Genomic DNA, 23,919 nt, shown 5'->3' with positions numbered 1-23,919 from the left:
AGCACACAATTTTCCCCAAAGAATCCTGGGAGTAGTTTGTTAAGCATGATGGGAAGGAACAGTTTGTTCTTACCGTAAACGGTGTTTCTTCATGGATGACAGAGGTCTCCAAGTGAGTAGTGTAGCTCCCCCTACAGCTCAGAGACAGAACAGTTTGTTCTTACCATAAACGGTATTTCTTCATGGACGACATGAGGTCTCCAAGTGGGTAATATAGCTCCTCCTACAGCCCAGAGACAGGAAACGCTTCAGTGAATATTTGCTCTTCCCCTGCCACTGAGGCTCAGTTTTCTTTTCTTGGCTAGCTTTGACATCAGCCTCAGCAAGTAAATGAAGAATTAACAGAACAGGGGCAACATGCCCAGAATTAGTTAGACAAATCAAACAATGGAAACTGGTGCGAATTAATGATACAGAACTCATGGACACAGAGCTCATGGCACTTATTGACGCAGTCCCAACCCTTAATACCAGACTGGGTGGGCCTTGGAGACCTCATGTCATCCATGAAGAAATACTGTTTACGGTAAGAACAAACTGTTCCTTCTCTCATAGATGACAGAGGTCTCCAAGTGGGACGTAACAAAGCTGCAGACCTAGGGTGGGATAGACGAAGGCAGGACCTGTTGCAGGACCCTGCGACCAAATGAAGCATTGGCTGAGGCATACAGGTCTATCTTGTAGTGCCTTGTGAACGTGCAAGGAGAGGACCAGGTGGCCGCTCTACAAAAATCAGCTATTGGAGCATTTGTGGAAAACGCTGCCGATGTAGCTGCTGATCTGGTGGAATGTGCCGTGATGTGTAAAGGAGAGGTTAAATGAAGTGTTTCGTAGGCTAAGGAAATACAAGCCTTAATCCATCTTGCCAAAGTCGCCACAGACACTTTTTGTCCCAATGTGGCCGGATGGAAGGAAACGAACAAGGAGTCAGACCTCCTGAAGGGCTTAGTTCTATTTATATATATTTTCAGTGCTCTTCTGACATCAAGTGAGTGCCACGCCCTCTCTCAACGGTGAGTAGGGTTAGGACAGAAAGAAGGTAGTTTCCTGTTGAGAATGGAAAGGAGAGTTAACTTTGGGTTAGTACGTAGAACAACCCTATCCTTATGGAAAACACACAAGTGCTTGTCGACAGAGAGTGCCTGTAAGTCTGAAATCCTGCGTGCTGTTGTTATAGCAATTAGAAAAATTATTTTGAACGAAAGTATTCTTAATGATGAACTTAGAGGCTTGAACGGTGTTTTTTGTAACGCAGAGAGCACTGTGTGCAGGCTCCATGTCGGAAAACGATGTTTCACTGGTGGACTAAGAGTCGTAGCCCCACAGAGAAACCTTTTCACGAGTTCGTGAGAGGCTAAGGAGGGAGCTCCCTGGATCTGTAAAACAGAAGATAAGGCTGATGCTTGTCTTTTTAACGTATTGGGTCGTATGCCCATTTGAAGCCCATCTTGCAGAAAGCGTAGCACTTCGGGTACCTCTGCTCTTTCTGGATGAATGTTCGACTTAGAGCACCATGCTGAGAACGCCTTCCAGGTACCTTGGTAGCTGCGAATTATGGAAGGCCTCCTAGATGCCAGTATAGTACACACAACTGCTGGGGATATGCCTGATGCTAACAATCTGCTGCGTTCAATTCCCAGGCGGTCAATTGAAGCCATTGTGGGTCTGGATGGAGAAGGGGACCTTGATGGAGCAGATCGGGATGTGATACAAGTCGAATGAGTGGTGTCTGAGACAGTTGAATGATGTCCAAAAACCACAGATGTCTTGGCCAATATGGTGCTACTAACATGACGTGAGCCCTTTCTGATCTTATCTTTTTTAATACTCTGGAGAGCAGTGGAGTTGCATAGTGTAGCCCGGTCAGCTAAATCGCCGTTAGAGCATCCTGTTGCTCTGCCCCATGGCTGAGGTAGCGGGAAAAGAAGCTACGGGTCTGGTGGTTCAACTCAGAAGCAAACAGGTCTACTTTGAATTTGCCGAACTGGGATTGAAGATAGAGAAAGACTGCTCGGTTAAGGGACCATTCCCCGGGAAACAACTGCTGGTGGCTCAGCCAATCTACCGTCACATTCAGATGACCCTGGATGTACTCTGACCTGATTGACGTCACATGGTGTTCTGCCCACGATAGCATTGTCACTGCTTCCACATGCAGGCTTCGCGACCGGGTTCCTCCTTGCTTGTTTAAATGAGCCCAAGTCATGGTATTGTCCGTGCGAATCAAGACGTCCAGTAACTCGAGGTTGTTTGCAAAGTGACGCAGGGCTAGGTGTGCCACCCTGAGCTCCAACCAGTTGATGCTTTTCTTTGACTCTTTTAAGGTCCAACGGCCCTGCATGTACTGCCCCTGGTAATGAGCTCCCCATCCTGATAGACTTGCATCGGTGTTTATAACAGATCGTGAAGGCTCCTCGAGGGGAACTCCCTTTGTTAGGTTGTGGGAATCCATCCACCATGGAAGAGATTGCTTTGTCTGCCGGAAGAGAAGAACGTAACGGTGGGAACGTAGCACGATTTCTTTCTGGAAATGGAGAAGCATCCACTGAAGCGGCCGTGAGTGTAGTCGAGTCCAGGGAGTAATGCCTATGGCTGAAGCCATCATGCCGAGTAGTTTCGCAAGTGTCATGAGATTGGCTGAACGGGACCGAATCACCATGCGTGCCAATTTTGTGATCTTTTGAATTCGTTCCGAAGAAAGGGACATGGATTGACCTACTGTGTCCAAAAGTGCTCCCAGATGCACTAGAACCTGTGATGGGACGAGATGGCTTTTCTGAGAATTGATCAAAAATCTGTGATCCTTCAGATGAGCTAAAGTGATCTGGACAACTTCTTGAGCTCGGGGAAGAGAGCCGGCCCAGATTAAGAGATCGTCCAAGTAGGGATATATGTGGAGTCCCTGCATACAAAGGCCGGCTATCAGAGTCACCATGACTTTGGTGAAGACTCGTGGGGCAGAGGCGAGACCAAAGGGTAGGACTTTGAACTGAAAGTGGCTGCCGTTGTAGTAAAAGCGTAGCAGGCGTCTGTGTGTTGAGCAGATAGGTATATGCAGGTAAGCATGCTTCAGGTCCACTGATGCTAGAAAGTCATGGGGCTGAAGTGCCTCTTTTATGGAGGATAGAGTCTCCATCCGGAATTTTTGAGTGACCACAAATTGGTTCAGAAATTTGAGGTCGAGTACTGCGCGCCAGGATCCGTCCTTCTTTTTGACCAAAAACAAGACTGAGTAAAGTCCTGAGAAGGACTCTGAAAGGAACCTCCTCTATGGCCGAAATAGCCAATAGACTGTGAATTTCATTGGACACTGCGCTTGCTGTTTCACTCCAGACTTGGAAACGGGAGAAGGAAGGAACCTGGCTGGCGAATACTCTCTCAACTCTATTTTGTACCCTTGCATGACTATTCGTAAAACCCACTTGTCCTGGGTAGATTGTTGCCACTGTTGGGAGAATTGATTTAGCCTGCCCCCTACTAGCAACAGGGTGAGAGAGTCAGAAGCGCTGTTGATTCTGACGTCCCTGGCACGTCTGACTTGAAGGTCCTCTGTAAGAGAATGGTTGCTAGCTTCTCTGTTGGAACCGTTGTCTGTTCCAGGAGGGATGGCCTGATCGAAAATCACGACTCCTGCCCCCGAATCTATTCCCACAAAAGGACTGGTAGGACTGGGATGATTGAAAGGGATGCCTGAAGGAACGGCGATCATCTTTCTTCTGAGATGGCATAATTCTTTTTTTGTCTCTAGACTCTATTAAGACGTCCTGTAATGCCGTGTCCCCAAATAATTTGGAACCCAGAAAGGGCACAGATGCCAGATTAGCCCTAGAGGGGGCATCTACATCCCAATGATTAAGCCAAAGGTGTCTGCGAGCAACCACTGCATCCGCTATAGCTCTACACGAAAATTGGGAAGCGTCCATAGTTGCATCCGCTATAAATGTAAGTGATCTAGAAACTTTCAATAAAGATTTTCTCATTCGCACGGGATCTAGGGACATATCGTCCAAAAGATCCTCTACCCAAAGGAGTGCTGCTCTGGCAAACACTGAGGCCGAAACTGAAGCCCTTACTGAAAGGGCAGCTGCCTCATGAGTCTTTTTTAGGGCTACCTCCATCTTTCGCTCATTGGGATCTCTCATCTGAGCATCCCCATCCCAAGGGAGAAAAGCCCTGGACAGTAAAGCAGAGACTGGACCATCCACTGCCGGGATTCGCAGCTGTTCCATGATCTCAGGTTCTAGAATATAAAATCTGTTAGCATAGTTAGTATCCTTCTTACATAGAAGTGGAGAGTCCCACTCCAACTTCATTACTGACTTAAAAGGAGCAGGGAAAGGAATGCACCTGGTGGACAGTCTTGAGACAGGCAGGACCAAAGCGCTTTTAGATACTGGCTCCTGTTGCTGTTGCTGCTGTGTTAAGTTCAGGTCTAAAGCAGTCAACACTTTGTGAAACAGAGGAGGGAAATGGACCTCTAGAAAAAGTCTAGCGGAGCCAAAGTCCTCCAGCTTGGATCCATCACTCCATTCCCCATCCCCTTCATCCAAAATGTCATCTCCCCCATCATCAGAGTGACTTTCATGAACTGTAAGTTCCCTCCGTCTGTCTTGCCCTTTAGCAGCAGAACAGGGACCAGGAGAGTGGGCTATATCTGGCTCCTGTTGCTCTAATTGCCCCCTTAGGGAAGGGTGATCGATTGTATTCTCTTGCTGGGAAAAGGACCCTCGGGCTCCCTGTCCCCCTTGTGTGGGTAAATCCCCTAGGATGGCCTCTCTAAGTTGACGCAGCACAGCGGGAGAGAAGAGGTCAGACAGTAATTGCTGCTGAATTATTGGGTAAGGCTCCTAGAGGGGCTCCCTAGCCGGGGCTTGGAAAGGTGCTTCATGCTGGGCTGACCTGGTGATGCCTTCGTCCTCAGAAGACAGCGATTCCAGTTGCCTCGACATATTAGGAATGAGGCGGGGAGGATCGGGAGAATGGGGAGGGGCTGCATGAGAATGCTGTTTGCGTGCCCTTAACGTGGCCTGGATGCCTCCCTCAGCAGCAGCAGTCGTCGAGATATCAAGCAGGACAGAAGTGCTCCTTCATGACTGATGACAGGCACTAATTCAGTAGTGTCTTCCAAAATGGCGGTCGCTGCTGTGTTCAGATCCAAAATGGCGGGTGCAACCGCCTCATCGCGCCTCAGCACTATCTCCTCCTGCAGCCCTGCCGGGGGAATGACCCCATCCCCGTATTGACTTACCCCGCTGCCTAGCAGATCCGGGTGTGAGGCTGGTGAGCTGCGCAAAAAGATTCCTGAAGAAGCCCCTTCCACCGGGTCATCACCGCCAGTAAGCAGCCGTTGCTGAAAAGTGGCGGGAAAGCGCAGTGATCGGGAACTGACCGAAGCCGCAGCTGGGTATTGCCCGATTTTCTTAAGATGCTTCTTTCTGGAAACATAGCTCTTAGTCTTATCCGTGTTCTTTTCCTCCCCTGACTTCGATCTTTTTGCTTTTTCCATAGCTCAGAGAGAGGGAAAGGGAGGGAGTGAAACTGACAAGAGAATACTCCAACAGAAGTGGGGAAGATACAGAGAACATGAGGTGAAACTGACAGAAAGAAACCCGGGAGAAGCGGATCGGAAGACAGACAGACATAACTCAAGGTAAACATACACAGTAAGGGAAGGAGAAAACGCTGGAAAGTTTTAGCTAGGAATAGACTATCTCTAAATAAGGAGAAAATCCAAGAGGATGTGCTCTGGGCTGAGACAGGAAACTAAAACTGAGCCTCAGCGGCAGGGGAGGAGCAAATATTCGCTGAAGCGTTTCCTGTCTCTGGGCTGTAGGAGGAGCTATATTACCCACTTGGAGACCTCTGTCATCCATGAGAGAATGACAGAAGACGAGGACACTGATAGGGAAGGAGATGAAGAATGTGACAGAATTTTTTTTTAAACAAGAGTTACCAACAAAGTAGAAGAAGCGTAATAAACAAGAGATAAAAGTGATAACACAGGAAGGGAGAAGAAGCTCCTTCAGAGAGGAAACACAACCTAGTAGGATGTGCTCCAAGCTGAGACAGGAAACAAAACTGAGCCTCAGCAACAGGGGAGGAGCAAAAAACATTCGCTGAAACGTTTCCTGTCTCTGAGCTGTAGGGGGAGCTACAGAACCCACTTGGAGACCTCTGTCATCCATGAGAGAATTGTAGCTCTGCTACGAGTAAACGACAATTCCCAGGACTCTTTGGGGAAAGTTGTAGGCTTTAAATATGTCTTGAATGCATGGTGTGTATGCACCCTAAACAGCAAGTATTCTCTTGTTCACTTTACAGGTGACATATAACATGACTGGTGATAATTAATTGTTCAGTAAATTCTTATAAGCACAGAAAAAAATCTCTCAAGCTTTTGTGCTTGGTGGTACAAATCAACAGTTTTACATCATTATTATTTACTTAACCTTCAAGTATGATAGGCAGAGAAGAGTTCAAATCCTCCTCTGCCAACTCTTGAATCCATGAAAGGAAAGAGGGGGCAGGCCTATTTTTCAAAAAGTGCTCCTCAACCATGTTTCCTAAATTGAACACAATAATCAGGCCCTGAGAAGGAAGTAAAAGTCTGGTTCACACATAACAAACCCAGTTAAAAAACCCATGGATTATCACACTGCCTGCATGCCTCCTCTTCCCTTTCCTTCCCCCTTCTCTTGTGCACCTTAATTCAATACAGTCAAGGTTTCCTATGACACCTGAACTGGAAAACTGTGCTTGCAGTGACCCTACAAGCCAGAGAATCAAACCAGAGTCAAACTGGTTTGATGTCCTGGTTAGTAGGGATTGCTCCAACTAATTTCCTGGTTCTATGGAAAACTATAGTTTAAGAAAGAAACCTTGAAAATGTTGAATTAAGGTGCATGAGAAAAGAGAAAAGGTGAGGAGGAAATGTGTCATCACGCAGCTCAATCACATGGTTTGTTGGACAAAGATTATTAGATCTTAACCAGATAATAGAATGTGTTCTCTCTCCCATAGAGACACAGACACACTGTATGCTGAACAGGGAAGGGGAGTTGACTCCATGAAGAGAATGTACAAAATACTATACATAGAAACTTACACATAGGAATCTGCTCAGAGGAAGAACTAGGGATGTATAATTTTGTTTGGTCTATATTTTTATGTGAATTGACCTAATTTGCACCTTCTAGACTAATGGATAGATTGAGGCATAATCCTCCTCCTCTGAATTTTGCAATATAGTTCTCGTCTCAAAACAATTCCCCAGAATTAGTAAAGAAAATAGGATAATGTATATTTAGAAATGTTCACATTGAGATAAAATACTATTTAAATACATATTTTATGATAAAATATGTATTTTAAAAACCCACTTTTGTACAGAGTTCTAAAAAGAGCCAGAGATAAATGTGGCAATGGGATGGAATAGAATTATGAATGAACACATGAGAAATTGATACAAACCAGAAACAGACTGATACATCTGTCTCTGGGTAGAGGTCTGGATGTTGTACAGGCTAGCTATTATCTTTATCAACAGCCAGTCTCTGATTCCACCCTCATTTTCTCCTGAACTCTCCCTCTAGAGAGAAGAGCCTGGAACCTGGATTGTATCACCAACTGTTGGAGGACAGAAGTAATTGCTATGCAAACATTAAAGTATTTGTAATATCTTTGCATAGAGTTTTAATTGTTATAAGCTGCTTTGGAAGCTAATCTTTGCTGAAAAGGGTGATACAAAATTAAAACTCTATAAATAAAAGAAACATTTGCAATTACATGTAATGCAAAACATGTCCAAAAAATCAAAACACAACTGGTGTAGACTCATCTCAAAAAGGCAATGTTCTCCAACACCACTCCACCATCCTTATTTTTACAGCTTATTATACACAGGATAGGCAATTCACTTTCACTTTCTCTATCTAGTGGACCAAGCCTCTGCTTACTGCTTGTTGGTCTGAAGGAGGTGGTTCACTGCAACCTTGCATGAGATTTGAATCACTAACTTGGGATGTAGACAGGGCTCGCAGCTATGAGGAGTAAATATATGGTTTCCAAAAACACTTACTCGTTGCAACTTATAGATTTCATAGATCTGCCTCAGACCCTTCATCTCCTTCTGGATTTTCATTAAATCAGGGTACATTGTGATTGGAAGGTCAAATAGTTTTTCAGCATTTGCCAGTTCCTGCCGATTTTTCTCATGTTTCTCCAGTTCTTTTTCAAAAACTACCATAAGCTCTAATCCTGCACATGGCAATAAAATATATTCAGCACTAAGGAATGAGTAGCGATGACCATATCTAGCACTGTCAGCTATAGAACAGAATTCCCCATGTGTAAAATCTCCAGAAAAACAGGAAATGTTCCACAACAGAGACTCATTTCATATCTAAGTGCTTGTTCCTTTTTGTACATAACTCATTATGGCCCAGAACATCTTATCAGGAAATCTGTCAGTAGATTCTCAATTAAAAGTTCAATAATAGCAGTCAAGTTTGCCTATAAGAAAGTTTGCTCACAGCTGCTGAGTTTCTCATCTAATGGATAGGTGCAAGAAAGTTCTGTGTGTGTTCTTCTGTGATGCCCTCATAGTTCATATGAGATCACAGTGAGTCCCAACAGGATGGAACAAAACCTTGTGCGAAATGAGAGTGTTTCCTAAAACAATTCCCAGAATCCTCTACAACATGCAAGGATTCCTTGACACACACACCCAAAAAAAGTCAGATTGTAGACTCTTTGGAAGACAAGCACTTTGGAAGACACCGATGTAAGAGGACATAGATAACTTAGCATGCTGTTTCACACAATGAAATGCCCCCAAATAGTTCTGAGGGTGGTAAAGTTAAAGTATTTGCCCAGGGCACAAAACTTGCCACTTTCAGCTCTGATGATATTATATCACAGTTTGCTCTTGTTACCTTTCCTACAGCCTAGGGCTACAACTTCTTACACTGCTTATTTCCTCCCTGAAAAGCAACTTGCATAAGTGCATGTGGCAGCTGGTCTGGAAAGATGACCAGAACAGTGGCCCATGAAAAAGAGTATCATTACTTTATGCAGATGGTGCTCAGATTCTCATTGGAAAAGGTCTGAAGGATTATGGGCTTCTAGCCACTACAACATTATCCACTGTTTATTCCAGCTGTCTAGTAACACGAGTACTAGCAAAGACATATTCTTACCTCTATCAAGATTCTCACCAACAGAACCTGGTCCTTCAGTAGTAAACCTATGGTAAAAATCGTCAATTTCCTTACTGTAGTTTCCAATCTGGTCCCTTGTGATCTAGAAGGAATATGACACAAATTAGTCCGGCTATTCCTCTTCCAAGTGCATTTCCTCACAATGTAAGTTAAAATAGAGTACCTCAGTAAATGTCTTTTTGATGCTTCCAAGGCTGTGATCAACTCCTGACGAATCAGAAAAAAGTGTTTCCCACATTTGCTTTATTTTATCCACCAGTTGCTGTTCTTCTTCTGTTGTCTAAAGCAAAATAATGGTAACATTTTATTTAAAAATGTGTCAGAGGCTTCAGGTCTTAAGCCTAAACCTAAACTTGCTGGCATGCCACCCAACATGTTCCCACAGGAGTCAAAATATGTTGGCTACCTATCCCAGGCCCTCTTCTCCTACTAAAACTCTGCCTACTAAGGAATGGTTCTATGGGAATTGCTAGCAACAACCTGCCCTCTCATTGGTTTCTATCTGCAAAAGCCCTCTAGTTTTCCAAACAGCAAATCCATGCTGATATTACAGAACAATCCATACCAATAACTCTGCATTCTGTCCCCCCCATCTTCCAACAACTCCCTGCACTTTGCTTCCTTCAGTCATGTGACCTACTACACTACCAGCCCTTGTTTCTTGAAGTGGCTCTAACACTCTTCCATCAACATTCCTATTGCACCTCAGCCTTGACGGGAACTTTGAGTCTTGCGTCTTACTCTCCTCCACCTTCTGTGCATGACTGGAAGCAAGTCCAGCAAATCCCAGTTGAAGGTGCTTATAAATCAAACCTGTGGGCTAAACTGCTAGATGTTACACTGCAGAAGCATAGAGCAACTTGGGAAGGCTGCTAGTAAGAGCAGAAGACCAGTGAGGGGGACAGAAAGGTGTTGTTCTGAGGGAAAGCCTTTTCTCTCAGGCTCCTTCTCCAATCAAAATCACACCCCCAAGTTGTTTTGCCACCCACAGAGATGTTGCACTTGCAAATGGAAAAGCAGCTTTGGAGGAAGAGATTTTGAGTGCACAAATAGTGAGAGGAAAAATGGTTACAGAGCAAATGCGGAAGGGCATAGCTCAGTGGTAGAGCATTGGCTTTGCCTGCAGAAGGTCCCAGGTTCAATCTCCAGCAGCATCTCCAGGTAGGACTTGGGGAGTTCCCTGCCTAGACCAATGGTGTGACTCAATAGAAGGGAGCTTCCTTTGTTCCCTCCCCCAGCTGTTTCTCTTCTCAAGTTCACAGGTATTTTTAATTGAAATAAATAAAACAGGAGACTATTAGACATATCTGCTATGTAGTGTCTACTGTGACCCTGTAAGTGTGATCAACTTATCCACCAGTACTCAATCCATATTGTCTTATGCACTGATACTAGGGCTAACATGCACACTAGTTGTTTCAAAAGCAGTGAGACCATTTTGTCTGGCTGCAGTTTGAAATGTATTTGCCCATGGCTGTACACATTTATTTATTTATTAGAATTATATCTCACCCTTCCTCCCAGTAGGAGCCCAGGGCTGCAATCTCCCTTCCCTACTGCTGATGTCAGACCTTTAAGGACTGCCTACAGCAAAGCACTGGGCAAATCACTGTCTCTGCCTGAGTCTACAGCAAAGCATTTCCATTGAACACATCTTGGAGTGACAATAGGGTTGATGGCCAATCTGTTTGGAAGTCTGTGTGAAGGTAAAACACACTCAATCTCCAATTTCTCAGGTTTTGGAGTAAAAAGGGTGGAGTTTGACTAATGTTTTGTGCCCCTGGTTTCAGAAAAAAGAGGTGGAGACGTGCTGAAACCAGTACAACTGCAAGTGTGCCTTCAGCCTAGGTCAGGCTATCCAGGCTTATGCTGTCTACTTTGACCAGCAGCAGCTTTCTAGGGAAAGAGGATCTTGCCCATCTCCTTCTTTAATCCAGAGACATCAGGGATAGGATTTTCTGCCTGCAAAGCTGGCACTTCTCCACTGAGAATTTATTATCATCCCGGCCTGCACAGATTCCCCAAAAAGACTCATCTGCCAGACTCTGAGCCAGAGGAGACCAAAGTATGACCCAGAGCTAGTCCCCTAGCATCTGTGACTCATTAGGTCTATAACCACCTTTCCAAAAATTTCCAATACCCAGTCCATAGCCCGTTCTATGATGAGCTTCCGCCGGGCCTTGAAGACCTGGCTCTTCAGGCAGGCTTTTGGGGTGGGTTAGGTTTTTACTGTTATGGTTTTAAATTTTAACGTTTTAATGTATTGTTTTTTATCTTGTACGTCGCCCAGAGTGGCTGGACAACCAGCCAGATGGGCGACTAATAAATTTAATAAATAAAATAAGTAACAGACAGGAACTCTATAGCAGGGATGTTTTGAGATGCAGTAGCACTTATCACAAACACTGCTGCACCAAATCTGATTCACTTTAATGAAATTTCACTTACAGGAATATTATACATTGCAAGGGTACGGTATCGCTCTTGAATATCCAAGTATTTGAGTTCCACTTCTAGAGACATATCTTTGATCTCGGCAATTGTGCCCAGGACAAATTTGAGATCTTCCAGGGTAGTGGGAGTCGTCTTGAGATTATGTGATAATCTCTGGAGAGAATGATTCATTTTTAAGAAACATTGCAAAGAAATAATTTCAATAATTCATTAGTATCTTTGACTAACTATCATTTGTTCATGGTGAATACAACTGTAGATCTCCAGGATCTTGGAACAAAACACATGCAAAAATATACGAATAAAGGGCCTTCTGATTGTGGGTTTCTTTAGTGTACAAGGGTGGGCAGTGCACTGCAGCAATTTGGGAGGCACCATGCACAGGCCTGGCAAAGCATTTCTTTCTCCCCTCCCCATCAGATCTTTTTACTGACAACTCCCTTGGGTCCCTGCTGTGATTCCGATACCCACCAAGCCCTCCCCCCCCGTGTCATTTTTTAAAGATAAAAAACTGGCATCCACTTTTACCCTTTGGCCATGCATACTTGTACACTTCAGCCTCACCCATTTTGACATGCAGCTCCAGGAGGATTGACTATGGGTTAATGTGGCCCTCAGCCCAAAAAATGTTTAGTCACCCCTGTAATTAAATAAATGATGCATATTGTCTTTCCTCCTCTATAGCCTTGGAATCACTACTTTTCTTTTTTCTTTCATTTAAGGAAGGCAGTGGAATGTGGTGCAGAGTCAGAAAAAGTATGAACGCTTTTGGAATGTCCAAAAGATGCTATAAAGATGAGGTAGACTAGGAAATTATGGGACCTTTTGAAGAAAGAGCACTGAAATGTTTCAGAGAGGCAGAAAGAGTTAATAAAAGAAGAAATGAAGCTATGGTACATTTTAAAGTAAACTTTTAGAAGAACAAATTATCCCCTTCTATTACTCCCCCCATTCCCACAAAAGGAAGACTGGACTTAGCATGCCAAACAATATGGGTAACTATCAAAGCCTTTCTAAATTATTCTGCATGCATATCTGCATCCATCCCACCACTTCTGTGGACTTCAATGGGCAGTAAGGTTGGTAAGTATGTAAAGGGTGGCTAGCCTTTGGCCTCATGGATATTGCTGGACTACAACTCCCATCATCCCTAACCACTAGCCATGATGGTTGTGGCTGATGGGAGTTGAAGCCCAACAACATCTGGATGAGCACTGCTTAGCCCCTCCTGTTATACATTAATCATCATCAGTCGAAGAGACTTACTTCAATAGTTTCTTGGAGACTGTAAAGCGCTTCTTTGGCTGATTCATTGAGCAGTCTCCCGAGTGAAGTCACCCAGCCTTTGGCATTTTCCTGCACTGTAGAAGCCAAAGGCTCAAGCTGAAGGCGGATGCACTGCTCGTCTTTAATCATGGGCTGCTGCATCACTTCTTGGGCTACCTTTATGTAGAACTGCAACTTGTCATCAAAGATGACACAAGCTGGCTTTTTGGCAGCAAACTTATCCATGACAATGGCCTTGTCCAGCTTCCATAGAGGGCGGTACCTCTTCCATCTGTTCAGGTATTTTGTGAGGGAGCCCAGAAGCTTGTGCATGTTCTGAGTAATGAGGATGGCCTGCTCGATGATTAAAGGGTTCTGAGAGATATCATTATAAAAACTAAAGATGATGGGCTCATCGTCACCAGTTTGCTGTGGTGGGCAATCAATGCAGGTGCCATGCATCCAGCGAACAAATTGCTACATTGGAGACAAAATATTTTTAAAAGGCCTTACAGGTCTGTGGCTTTGCAGGAGCCACCACAGTAAGAGAGAGAGGGACTATTACTGAGAGTCACTGCCATTGCATCAGTGATACCAGAATAGCAATATGAGGAGGCAGGAAAGTTCTTTGCCAAACTCCCAAAATTTCTCATGACTCCTCCTGCTCTCTCAGTATATCACATTCTGTTTTCCTTTTCCTCAGGGTTTGCATCTACACTCCTGAATTTTGGCTGTTCCTTCTTTTCCTCTTGTCACTGTCCTTGTGTCCAAATCTCTTTCACTCTCTTGCCAACACCTCTCTTATGAAACAAATATCCCATGCACTTCCTCCTTTTTCTGCCCCCTGCTACTTTTTTATTTGCCACTGTTATGACATTATAGATCTCCGTTGATCTTCTTGGACCTTCCTTGCTATTTATGTATATATGCTATTTAATTTATATCCTGCCTTTCTCCTCCCTCCAAGTCCACTCCTGTTTGTTATCTGTTCCTTTAATAACTGATCCTCTTGACTCCATTTCTAGCACTACTTTGATAGTATCCTCTTGGCTCAAGGGAGCCAGTCTTCCAAATACACCATTTGGAAGCACTGATTTGAACAATGGCTTCTTCTGATCTGCAAATGTGTATCTTGATGAACCTACTTGCATATTTATTTTGTAACACCTCTAAATTATAGGCATCATATCTTACTTTTTCTTTACATATATCAAGGCAAAAGAAATCTACCCAGATCTTCTCACAAATGAACTCAGAACACCCACCTTAGTAACTTCCACACAATCTCGAATGCAGTGCACACACATTTTTTCAATTTCGCTGGCATTTGGTTGGAGGATGATTTCAGGAGCTGATAAAATTGTTTCTGCTTGAAACAGAGGGGTATTCCCCACCACTGCTGCATTGAAAGATTGCAAATTTCTGCAAAGTGAGACAGAACATTGGCACTTACTGTGGATGTTCCTTCTGGGAGGCATGCAGGAGACATCCAGTGAAGAGAGGGCTACAATCCTTCACCACTGAGGTCAGGCAGAAGCACGTGACACAGCTTTATAGACTACACAGCTTTTTACTCCCTGACCCAATTCCTACTGTAACTGAGCTAGAACCAGAGCATGAAGTGTGTAATGAAAAAGGAACCTGAATAAAAGACAGAGCCCCTTCCAAGCAGACATGACAAAAATGTAAGTGAAGAACATCCCCTGGTCAACTGCAGTAGGAATATCCCATTGAGCACCAGGAGTGGATGTCTCCTGCATGCTCCTTGGAAAGGACACTCATGCTCAATGTTCAGTTTTCCGATTGGCATGCAGGAAACATCCAGTAAGGTGTGAGACTTGCCTAAACTAACATCAATCTGGGCAGGAAAAGAGTATGGCCAAGTGGCTGAGCCTATGAAGGCAGCAGAATTTGCTGGAGCTCTCACTACCCAAATATGGCCTCTGCAGAGGTATAATCAGTTTTATAATGCCTTATGAAGAAACTGGAAGAAGCTGAAGTCCATGCAGATATCTTCAAGCGGGACATTTGTGGGAAAAGCCGCCAAAGTGGCCACTGCTCTGGTAAATGAACTTGACTATTAAGCAGCTAAGGGAACTTTTGAGCCTCATAAACTTTAGCTATACGTACCTGGAGCCACTGTGCAAGAGCTGATCTCTTAACTTTCCTCCCCAGCGATGTAGGGTGGAATGAAACAAATGAGACACTGACTTCCAAAAGTGTTCTGTCCACTAGAAATACATTTTGAACGCTCTCCTGAGGTCTAGCATAAGCCATGTCCACTCAGAAAGATGAGAGTGATTAGAGAAGAATGAAGGAAGAATGTATTATAAACTGAGTTAACATGAGGAAGGAAAGAAATATCTCTTGTTAAAGATGCACAGATGGTCTTTTATAGACAATACCGCCAGCTTTGACACCCTCTGAGCTGAGGTGATGGCCAGTAGAAACACTACCTTAAACCAGCAGTGAGGAACTTCTGACCCACAGACCTAATTTAGGCCCACAAGACCAGTTTGGGCAAACTACATCCACTTGTCAAAATGGCCCTCTGGCTAGTTTCAGTTCCCCACCCCTGCCTTAAACAAATATCTTTTTAAAAAAGAACAGATCTTAATGATTCAAATGGAAGGTTTTCTAAAAGATTCCACGAAAGAAACCTGTGTAAGGCAAGAAGGGTAAGAAGTGATAAGCCTCTCAGAAATCTCCTTAAATGTGTTTGAGCCCCCAAAGGCCTATTTCCTTTGATTATCAAAACAGAGAAAAGTGCTGAAGTCTGTCTTTTCAAGGTATTTAGCTAACGTTCTTGAGCCAAGGTGTCCTGTAAAAAAGCCAGCACATCACACTCATTAGCCTTTTGCTGTCAAACTGCTTTTCTCTGGCACTATCTAACGAAAGCACACCCAACTTGTTTCATAAATACAAATCACATGTTACTGTCCAGATTCTTGTATTGTGGATGCACTAAGATGAGGGTTCTATATGTTCTTTCCAAGTTTATGTCTAAAGAGAGTCTTATATGTCACACTTTGTCCTCAACTAAATGAGTCCTGTTATCAACAGCAGATGACTGGCTAGGTAAACCTAGAAAAAGAAATCCAAGTTCCCCTTGGGACTGAGGATGTAGGAGGAAATACAATAATAGAGTTTCACAGTGGAAAATCAAAATATATTACTTTGTTTCTATATTAAGACTAGAAATACAAGTAGGTGCTGGCCTCAGCCAGTGCAGAAATTGTTTATACATGATCATAGACAGAATCTGGCCTTAGCCAGTCACTTAATAGTTAAATAGCCATATTGCTGGCCGTAGCCAGGACATAATATTTAAACAAGCATATAGCTGGCTCTTCACCTATAACTTATGGGTGATAGTGGCACATAGCAGGCTTCCACTTGTAAGTGGACAGATGGACGTCATGATGCTAGTACAGTTGTGATGACCTCCTCAGTATCCAAATGCTCTTAACCAAATGCCCTTGAAAACTAGCTAGCTAGTTTCAGTTAGGCTAGCTCTGGGTGGGGTGGAGGTCTTTGCATCAGCAGATGGAAAAATGGGAAGATGTCATGGGTCTGCTAGAGCCATATGAATCACGTCCAAAAACCATGGTGTCCCAGGCCAAAACAGAGCTACCAGGATAATGCAAGCATCCTCTGCTTACACCTTCATTGGAATCAATGGGATGGAGGTGGATATGAATATGCAGCCTCCTCAGCCAGAACAGATGAAGAGCATCTTGACCCTGCTCTCCTGAAACCTGGCAGTGAATCAAGGCATCTACAGTTCTATGATGTAGCAACAAGAGTTCCAGAAATGGTAGGCAGAATCGATGCTAGATCACTCAGAAGACTCAGGGAGAGAGGCTCCACTCCCAGATCAACAGACATCCTGCTAAAAAAAATCTTGCTTGAGATTGGTGACACCATGGATATGCTATACTTTAAGGGTCAGGAGATAGACCTCTACCCATGAAAGAAGGAATGTGGCTTCACAATGTAGGGATCAAAATTGAGTGCCTCCCTGGCATTCAGATGAGCCTTCACTAACATATTGTCCATACAAATCAACATGTGGCAACAGCAGACTGAATCTGCCAAGGCCCAAAGGGCCAGATGAATTATCCTCAGATTAAGCCAATTAATCTGTGTGTTTTTCCTGCTGATGACATCCCTGAACCATTTCCCCTCGGCAGACACCTTTCTAGCCCATCAAGCTGGAATCCACAGTGACAACCATCCTCACTTGTTCATGTATTGGCACCTCCTTTGCAAAGTTTTGTGTATGCACCTAAGCTTCCAGAAAAAAATGGGATGACATCAGTGTTGCTCATGGCCTCATTTGGAAGCCTGAGAGGATCCTTTGGGGTGCCAGAAAAATGGAAGTGTAAAGGAAACTGAGCCCTGTACTAGGCGAGTCTACTTAGCCTGTAATTTCTGGAATGTAAAGGCTGTCTGCAGGAACCAATATCCCAAGCGACTTAATCCTTTGTCTCTATTAACATATCCTTCAGAGCCTTCTCCCTGTATAGGGGGAAGCCTTGAAGGGGACAGACACCAAACTGGATCAGGAGACTATATTCACATACCACTGTTTTAACCATATCACTCTATAAGCAACAGTGCTTGCAGCCAAGGCCCCAGCAGCAAATTGTAGTAAGATCATTGTTCCATTGACTATAAAAGCCAGAGATTTAGGCAGATATAAATGAGCCCTTCTACAAATCTGAGTCAGCCATAGGAGGGTAGCCCGGGAGAAACCCAAGGCCATGGAAGCTGTTCTAAAAGACAGGGCCTCCACCTTGTGGGTCTTTTTAAAGGTGACATCAGACCTATGAATCTTTCATAGGATGCTACACTGCATCTTTCAATGTTGTGTCTCCATCTTTTGGGACAATTACCCCAGAAAGAAGAGCCACCACAGGGCTCTTCATAAGAGCTTCATACCTTTCTCAAGCAAGACATAAAAAATTTTGAGCCACCACATTACTCTTTTTTCCTTTTGTGGGGTCAGTTTTCACTAAATCTTCATAGAAAAGGGTTCTTCTCTAATGTCACACTTTGTGGCTAGGAACACTGAATCTGTTGGGATAAACAAGCTTGCATGCACCCCCTTTGATAGGGAGATGTCCTAGTTAGAATTGGGCGGGGTTATTTACTTCTCTTCCTCCTTCTTTGTTTAAGGGATATTGATCTCTTTAGCATAATTTAGTTTAGTTTAGTTTAGTTTATAGTTTATTTGTATACCACTTTTTGGCCAAAAGGCCCCCAAAGTGGTGAACAACATATTAAAACATATTACAAAAAAAGAAAGGACAGAAATTACATAAGAAATAATCAGTAAAAAATATACAGTAAAAATGCAATGCAACAAGAACAACGTAAATAAATTGCAACAAAAACCATGCTTTCTTTGTTTTCAAATGATGCACACAGTGACCACAGCAGACGTGGTCTTAGGAGAGACATTCCTTCTTTTCTCAGAAGAGCATAATGTCATCAGCCAAGTAGTCCCTCTCCACCTCCATGCGGCCCTTGTTGTGGGTGAGCTAGCCAACCTGCCTGGGCTGTGGAGAGGATGTCTGACTCCATTAATTCTCCATTAAGCTTCAGGAGTGAGAAGCATTCACATGCTTCTCTTCCAAGATGATCCTTACCATGGACTAAGACTTCTACTTTTCTATCTAAGCTAGAGCCTATGTTTCCTGAACGTATGAAAGGTTGTGAGTAAACATTCTTTATACTTTTTACCTAAGAAGACTGTCTCTCTTGTTTATTTAACTAGCCTGCATAAGACGAAGGTGGGACTGGTTATTCTCAATTCCACTGTTGTGTATATACTTTGCCAAGAAATAGGACTACAAACTGTTCCTATTTCATTTAAATGAAACAGAATCATTGCTTGAGAGAAGGTATTCTTGGGGCTTCTGCAAGAGTTCTATCAGTGAGAGAACCTTAGAAAGCAATGGGACATAATCACCAGCATTGAACAATCTTGAAAAAACAGGCTTCTATTAGAATTGAACCGTGGTACTCTCCATCCTCCTTGTCACTCTATGTGGAGGGTGCAGAACTCAAGGGCATTTTGGTGAGCTAAAATTCAGCTAAACAGAATGAAGAGCAAGGTATCCCTTCAGAAGGAGATGACAGTCAGGAGACTCCTCCTCCAGGTCCTTATGTGTAGACTTGGAGGCTTTTAAAACTACTCTGTAATATGTATTTTGCTGTCTTAGAGCCCCAAGGAGAAAGAAGAAAAAACTGAAATGAACAGTTTGTTCTTACCGTAAACGGTATCTCTTCATGGATGACATGAGGTCTCCAAGTGGGTAATATAGCTCCCCCTACAGCCCAGAGACAGAAAACGCTTCAGCGAATATTTGCTCCTCCCCTGCCACTGAGGCTCAGTTTTCTTTTCTTGGCTAGCTTTGACATCAGCCTCAGCAAACAAATGAAGAATTAACAGTGTAACAGACAGAACAGTAGGAACATGCCCAGAATTAAACAAACCAAACAATGTAAGCCGGTGTGAAGTAAGGATATAGAATACATGAACACAGAACTCATGGCACTCATTGACGCAGTCCCAACCCTTAATAATAGATTGGGTGGGCCTTGGAGACCTCATGTCATCCATGAAGAAATACCGTTTACGGTAAGAACAAACTGTTCCTTCTCTCATGGATGACAGAGGTCTCCAAGTGGGATGTAACAAAGCTGCAGACCTAGGGTGGGACAGACGAAGGCAGGACCTGTTGCAGGACCCTGCGACCAAATGAAGCATCGGCTGAGGCGTACAGGTCTATCTTGTAGTGCCCTGTGAACGTGTTAGGAGAGGACCAGGTAGCTACTTTACAAATATTGGCTATTGGAGCATTTGTGGAAAATGCCGCCGATGTAGCCGCTGATCTGGTGGAATATGCCGTGACGTGCAAAGGAGAGGTTAAATGAAGTGTTTCGTAGGCTAAGGATATACAACCCTTAATTCATCATGCCAAAGTCGCCACAGACACCTTTTGTCCCAATGTGGCCGGACGGAAGGAAATGAACAAGGAGTCAGACCTCCTGAAGGGTCGAGTTCTATTTATATATATTTTCAGTGCCCTTCTGACATCAAGTGAGTGCCACGCCTTCTCTCGAGAGTCAGTAGGGTTAGGACAGAAAGAAGATACTATAATGTCCTGATGAGAATGGAAAGGAGAGTTAACTTTGGGTACAAAGGCTGGGTTAGTACGTAGAACAACCCTATCCTTATGGAAAATACATAAGTGCTTGTCGACAGAGAGAGCCTGTACCTCTGAAATCCTGCGTGCTGTTATAGCAATTAGAAAAATTATCTTGAACGAAAGTATTCTTAAGGATGAAGAACTTAGAGGCTCAAATGGTGGTCTTTGTAACGCAGAGAGCACTATGTGTAGGCTCCACATTGGAAAATGATGTCTCACTGGAGGACTTAGAGTTGTAGCCCCACGGAGAAACCTTTTCACTAGATCGTGAGAAGCTAAGGAGGGAGCTCCCTGGATCTGTAAAACAGAAGATAAGGCTGATGCTTGTCTTTTTAACGTATTGGGTCGTATGCCCATTTGAAGTCCGTCCTGTAGAAAACATAGCACATCAGGTACCCCTGCTCTTTCTGGATGAATGTCCGATTTAGTGCATCATGTCGAGAATGCCTTCCAGGTACCCTGGTACTATGAATAGTTGAAGGCCTCCTAGATGCCAGTATGGTACACACTACTGCTGGGGATATGCCTGATGCTAACAGTCTGCTGCATTCAATTTCCACACGGTCAATTGAAGCCATTGTGGATATGGATGGAGAAGGGGACCTTGATGTAGCAGGTCGGGACGTGATGCAAGGCGAATGGGTGGTGTCTGAGACAGTTGAACGATGTCTGAAAACCACGGACGTCTTGGCCAATACGGTGCCACCAACACGACGCGAGCCTTTTCTGATCTTATCTTTTTTAATACTCTGGAGAGTAGCGGAGTTGGAGGGAATGCATAGTGTAGTCTGGTGGGCCAAGTTGCCATTAGAGCATCCTGTTGTTCGGCCCCCTGGCTGCGGTAGCGGGAAAAGAAGCGACGGGTCTGGTGGTTCAACTCGGATGCAAACAGGTCTACGATGAATTTGCCGAACTCGGATTGAAGAGAGAGAAAGACCGCTCGGTTGAGGGCCATTCCCCGGGAAATAACTGCTGGTGGCTCAGCCAATCTGCCATCACATTCAGATGGCCCTGGATGTACTCTGATCTGATTGATGTCACATGGTGTTCCGCCCACGATAGTATTACAACTGCAGGCTTCGCAGTGAGGTGAAACTGACAGAAAAAAGCAGCGAGAAGCAGATCGGAAGACAGACAGACATAACTCAAGGTAAAGATACACAGTAAGGGAAGGAGAAATGCTGGAAAAGTTTAGCTAGGAAATAGACTATATCTAAATAAGGAGAAAATCCAAGAGGATGTGCTCCGTGCTGAGACAGGAAACTAAAACTGAGCCTCAACGGCAGGGGAGGAGCAAATATTCGCTGAAGCGTTTCTTGTCTCTGGGCTGTAGGAGGAGCTATATTACCCACTTGGAGACCTCTGTCATCCATGAGAGAATCTTCATTTCCCCACTTGGCCTATCACCTGGGATTACAATGGTGTTATTGTTGTTTAGAAAGGTCAGCCAAGATAGCATCTTTTATAGTGCCCTTAAGCTGCAGAAACATCTGGGCAGGCATAAACTACAGTACAGACTGTGTGCACTACTTCTGAGTGGGGATGAGGGCAAGTCATCTCATAAGCTGAACACTCAGAAATCAGCACTAGCTCAGAACTCTACTGGCCAGAGAGCTTGCTGTCATGGTCCTCTGGTGGTTGGCTGTGGGAAGCACTGTCAGATTGTCCACCCAAGATGGTACTGGCAAATTTTGGCATGAAAAAATTAAGTCCAAAATGACCACCACTGTGACCTTGTTCTCCACCTTCCCCCAAGCTACCCCCTAAGATTCTATGTATACATACACTTCCACAAAGCAACGACTAACATGTGTGGACAAGAGAGGAGCCACTCTTTTATCACATCCCTGATTGCAAAATGACAGCAGCTACCAGCATATATTGGGCACAAAGAAGTCCCTACTCTATCTGCTTCCTGATCAATCCTTCTGATTTGATTGCAGTGAGCTCTTATGGTAGCATCCAGTGGCAGGTTTCAGGCACAACACAGGGTCCAAATCCTGATCGGGGAAAACTCTTTCAACAATAGCTGCCAGGCAGAGCGATCTTACTCATACAGAGAGTAGTACATAGTCAAGACTGAGGGTTTTACTCCTTTCAAGAGTTTCTCCTTCTGCTTTTTGTCCCACTTCTTTCCCAGGAGTGCAACAGCCAGGAAGAGGGAGAAGAGAAGGAATGGAGAAAGGAATCTTTTTCCTGTCCTTTCCTTTTTTGGGGGTGGGGGTGGTTAGCAACAAGAACAGACCAGGGGCTAAGATAAAACAAAGTCATTTGGAGAAAGGAAGAAGGGAATGTGCTAGGGAACAGAAGAAAGGAGATGTTGAGGGACACAAGGAAAGATAAAGGGGAAAACAGCAAAAGCTCCAACCTAGGTAAGGAATGTAAAGGAACTGGGGCTAGGATTAACATAGTCTACAAAGCTGTGTCGCATGATCCTGCCTGGCCTAAATGATGGGTGGGGTGCTAATCAACCCTTTATTAGGGGTCACCTGCACACCAACCAGGAAAGGACACATCAGAATTACACCCAGACAGAAGAAAGGTGTTGAAGCAGACTTACCTGAGAACTAGGGCTGTCAAGCTCTGATAAACTTTCTTTTCCCAAAAGGCATAGTAATAAAACAGTCTTGAGGCCCTGCCGGTGTTTGTGTTCACAACAAGCCCCTCCATTTTTGTTAGCAGGGGGCCAATGGAAATGTACTTGCGAACCATGTGTTCGACATCCCTTGATCTTTCATGCTTAATGTATTCGAAGTATTCTTTCGCCCCTGCCAAGACGAGTAGCAAAATTAAGATTATGTCAGTTGCTAATAAATACACAATAATTTGCTGGGATTCACTTTGAAAAAACAATTCAGCAAGAACAACTCTTTGGAATTTGTACAAGTTATCGTTTCAATACCATAGCTATCACTTCAGGGTTTCTTAAGTGCTCATTCACACAACGTGTGAGCAAATAATACTGGACGAGCCCTTGGAATCTTTTAAATACCATTTTCAAGCTTTCTTTGAACTACTGGCTTACTCTTAAGCACATCACTGGTCATATGGTCTTAAGCAATGTTTACAACAGGGTTGCCAACCTGATGCCCACAAAGACCTTCATGGTGCACACTGGAAGGGGCCCCAAACTCTGAGCTTTCATTTTAAAAAAATGTTTCTAGCCCTGTTAGAAAGTTATGCAGCAAAATGTGCAATTCTAAAACCCTTCTAAGCAATTTCTGTCAAATGAGTCAGCCTGGCAGCTCCTGCCTGTCAGTGTTTTCACACAATAAATGAAGTCAGAGCTGTGACTGATAAGTGAGTTGTTTGGACACTAGGCAGTAGGAATCCCTGGGGTCCTAAGAAGCTTCTGTTTTCCCCTCTCCTCCATGTAGTGCACTTTTCCTGCTTCTGCTTGATTTTCTAATCGGAATCTCCAAAGTTTGCCCTTACTTTTTTCCTAGCAGCCAGGATAAATCTTTCCTCTGGTGGGTTTGTCTGAGATCAGGTACTCCCTAGAACAGGGCTCACCAAACATTTTGGACCAGTGGGCACATTATGAACTCTGAGAGTGCTGTGGGTGGATGTTAAAAAATCCATCTCCAAATGGCAAATGCTTAATGTGAAAACTTTGCAAAGAGGTGTAGGCATGTCTCCTGCTGTGCAGGAGCTAATGCCCAGTCACTTATTAAGAATGCACTGCATAGTTAACTTACAGCACAATGGTTTAAATGTCAATTGGGCTTATTCCCAGGCAAGAGGGTATTGTATGTCGTAAT

At 44.0% G+C, this 23,919-nt stretch overlaps 1 protein-coding gene across 4 annotated transcripts in view; it reads right to left on the bottom strand.

Annotated features, from left to right (window-relative positions):
- Positions 1-23,919, bottom strand: part of DNAH10 (dynein axonemal heavy chain 10) — a 206,647-nt gene that overhangs the window by 134,735 nt on the left and 47,993 nt on the right. For all 4 annotated transcript variants that reach the window (XM_061602405.1, XM_061602408.1, XM_061602407.1 and 1 more), the window contains 7 exons: positions 22,719-22,926; positions 14,204-14,360; positions 12,939-13,415; positions 11,667-11,825; positions 9,382-9,498; positions 9,198-9,300; positions 8,078-8,256 (listed from right to left, as the gene is read on the bottom strand). In XM_061602405.1, the coding sequence (XP_061458389.1) occupies positions 8,078-8,256; positions 9,198-9,300; positions 9,382-9,498; positions 11,667-11,825; positions 12,939-13,415; positions 14,204-14,360; positions 22,719-22,926 (1,400 nt within the window). The remainder of the gene's footprint in view (positions 1-8,077; positions 8,257-9,197; positions 9,301-9,381; positions 9,499-11,666; positions 11,826-12,938; positions 13,416-14,203; positions 14,361-22,718; positions 22,927-23,919) is intronic.

Source organism: Rhineura floridana, chromosome 19 (genome assembly GCF_030035675.1).
Source record: "Rhineura floridana isolate rRhiFlo1 chromosome 19, rRhiFlo1.hap2, whole genome shotgun sequence".
NCBI classification, from domain to species: Eukaryota; Metazoa; Chordata; class Lepidosauria; order Squamata; family Rhineuridae; genus Rhineura; species Rhineura floridana.
The sequence above is the reverse complement of the archived record's forward strand: the minus strand, read 5'-3'. Positions and strand labels throughout refer to the sequence as shown.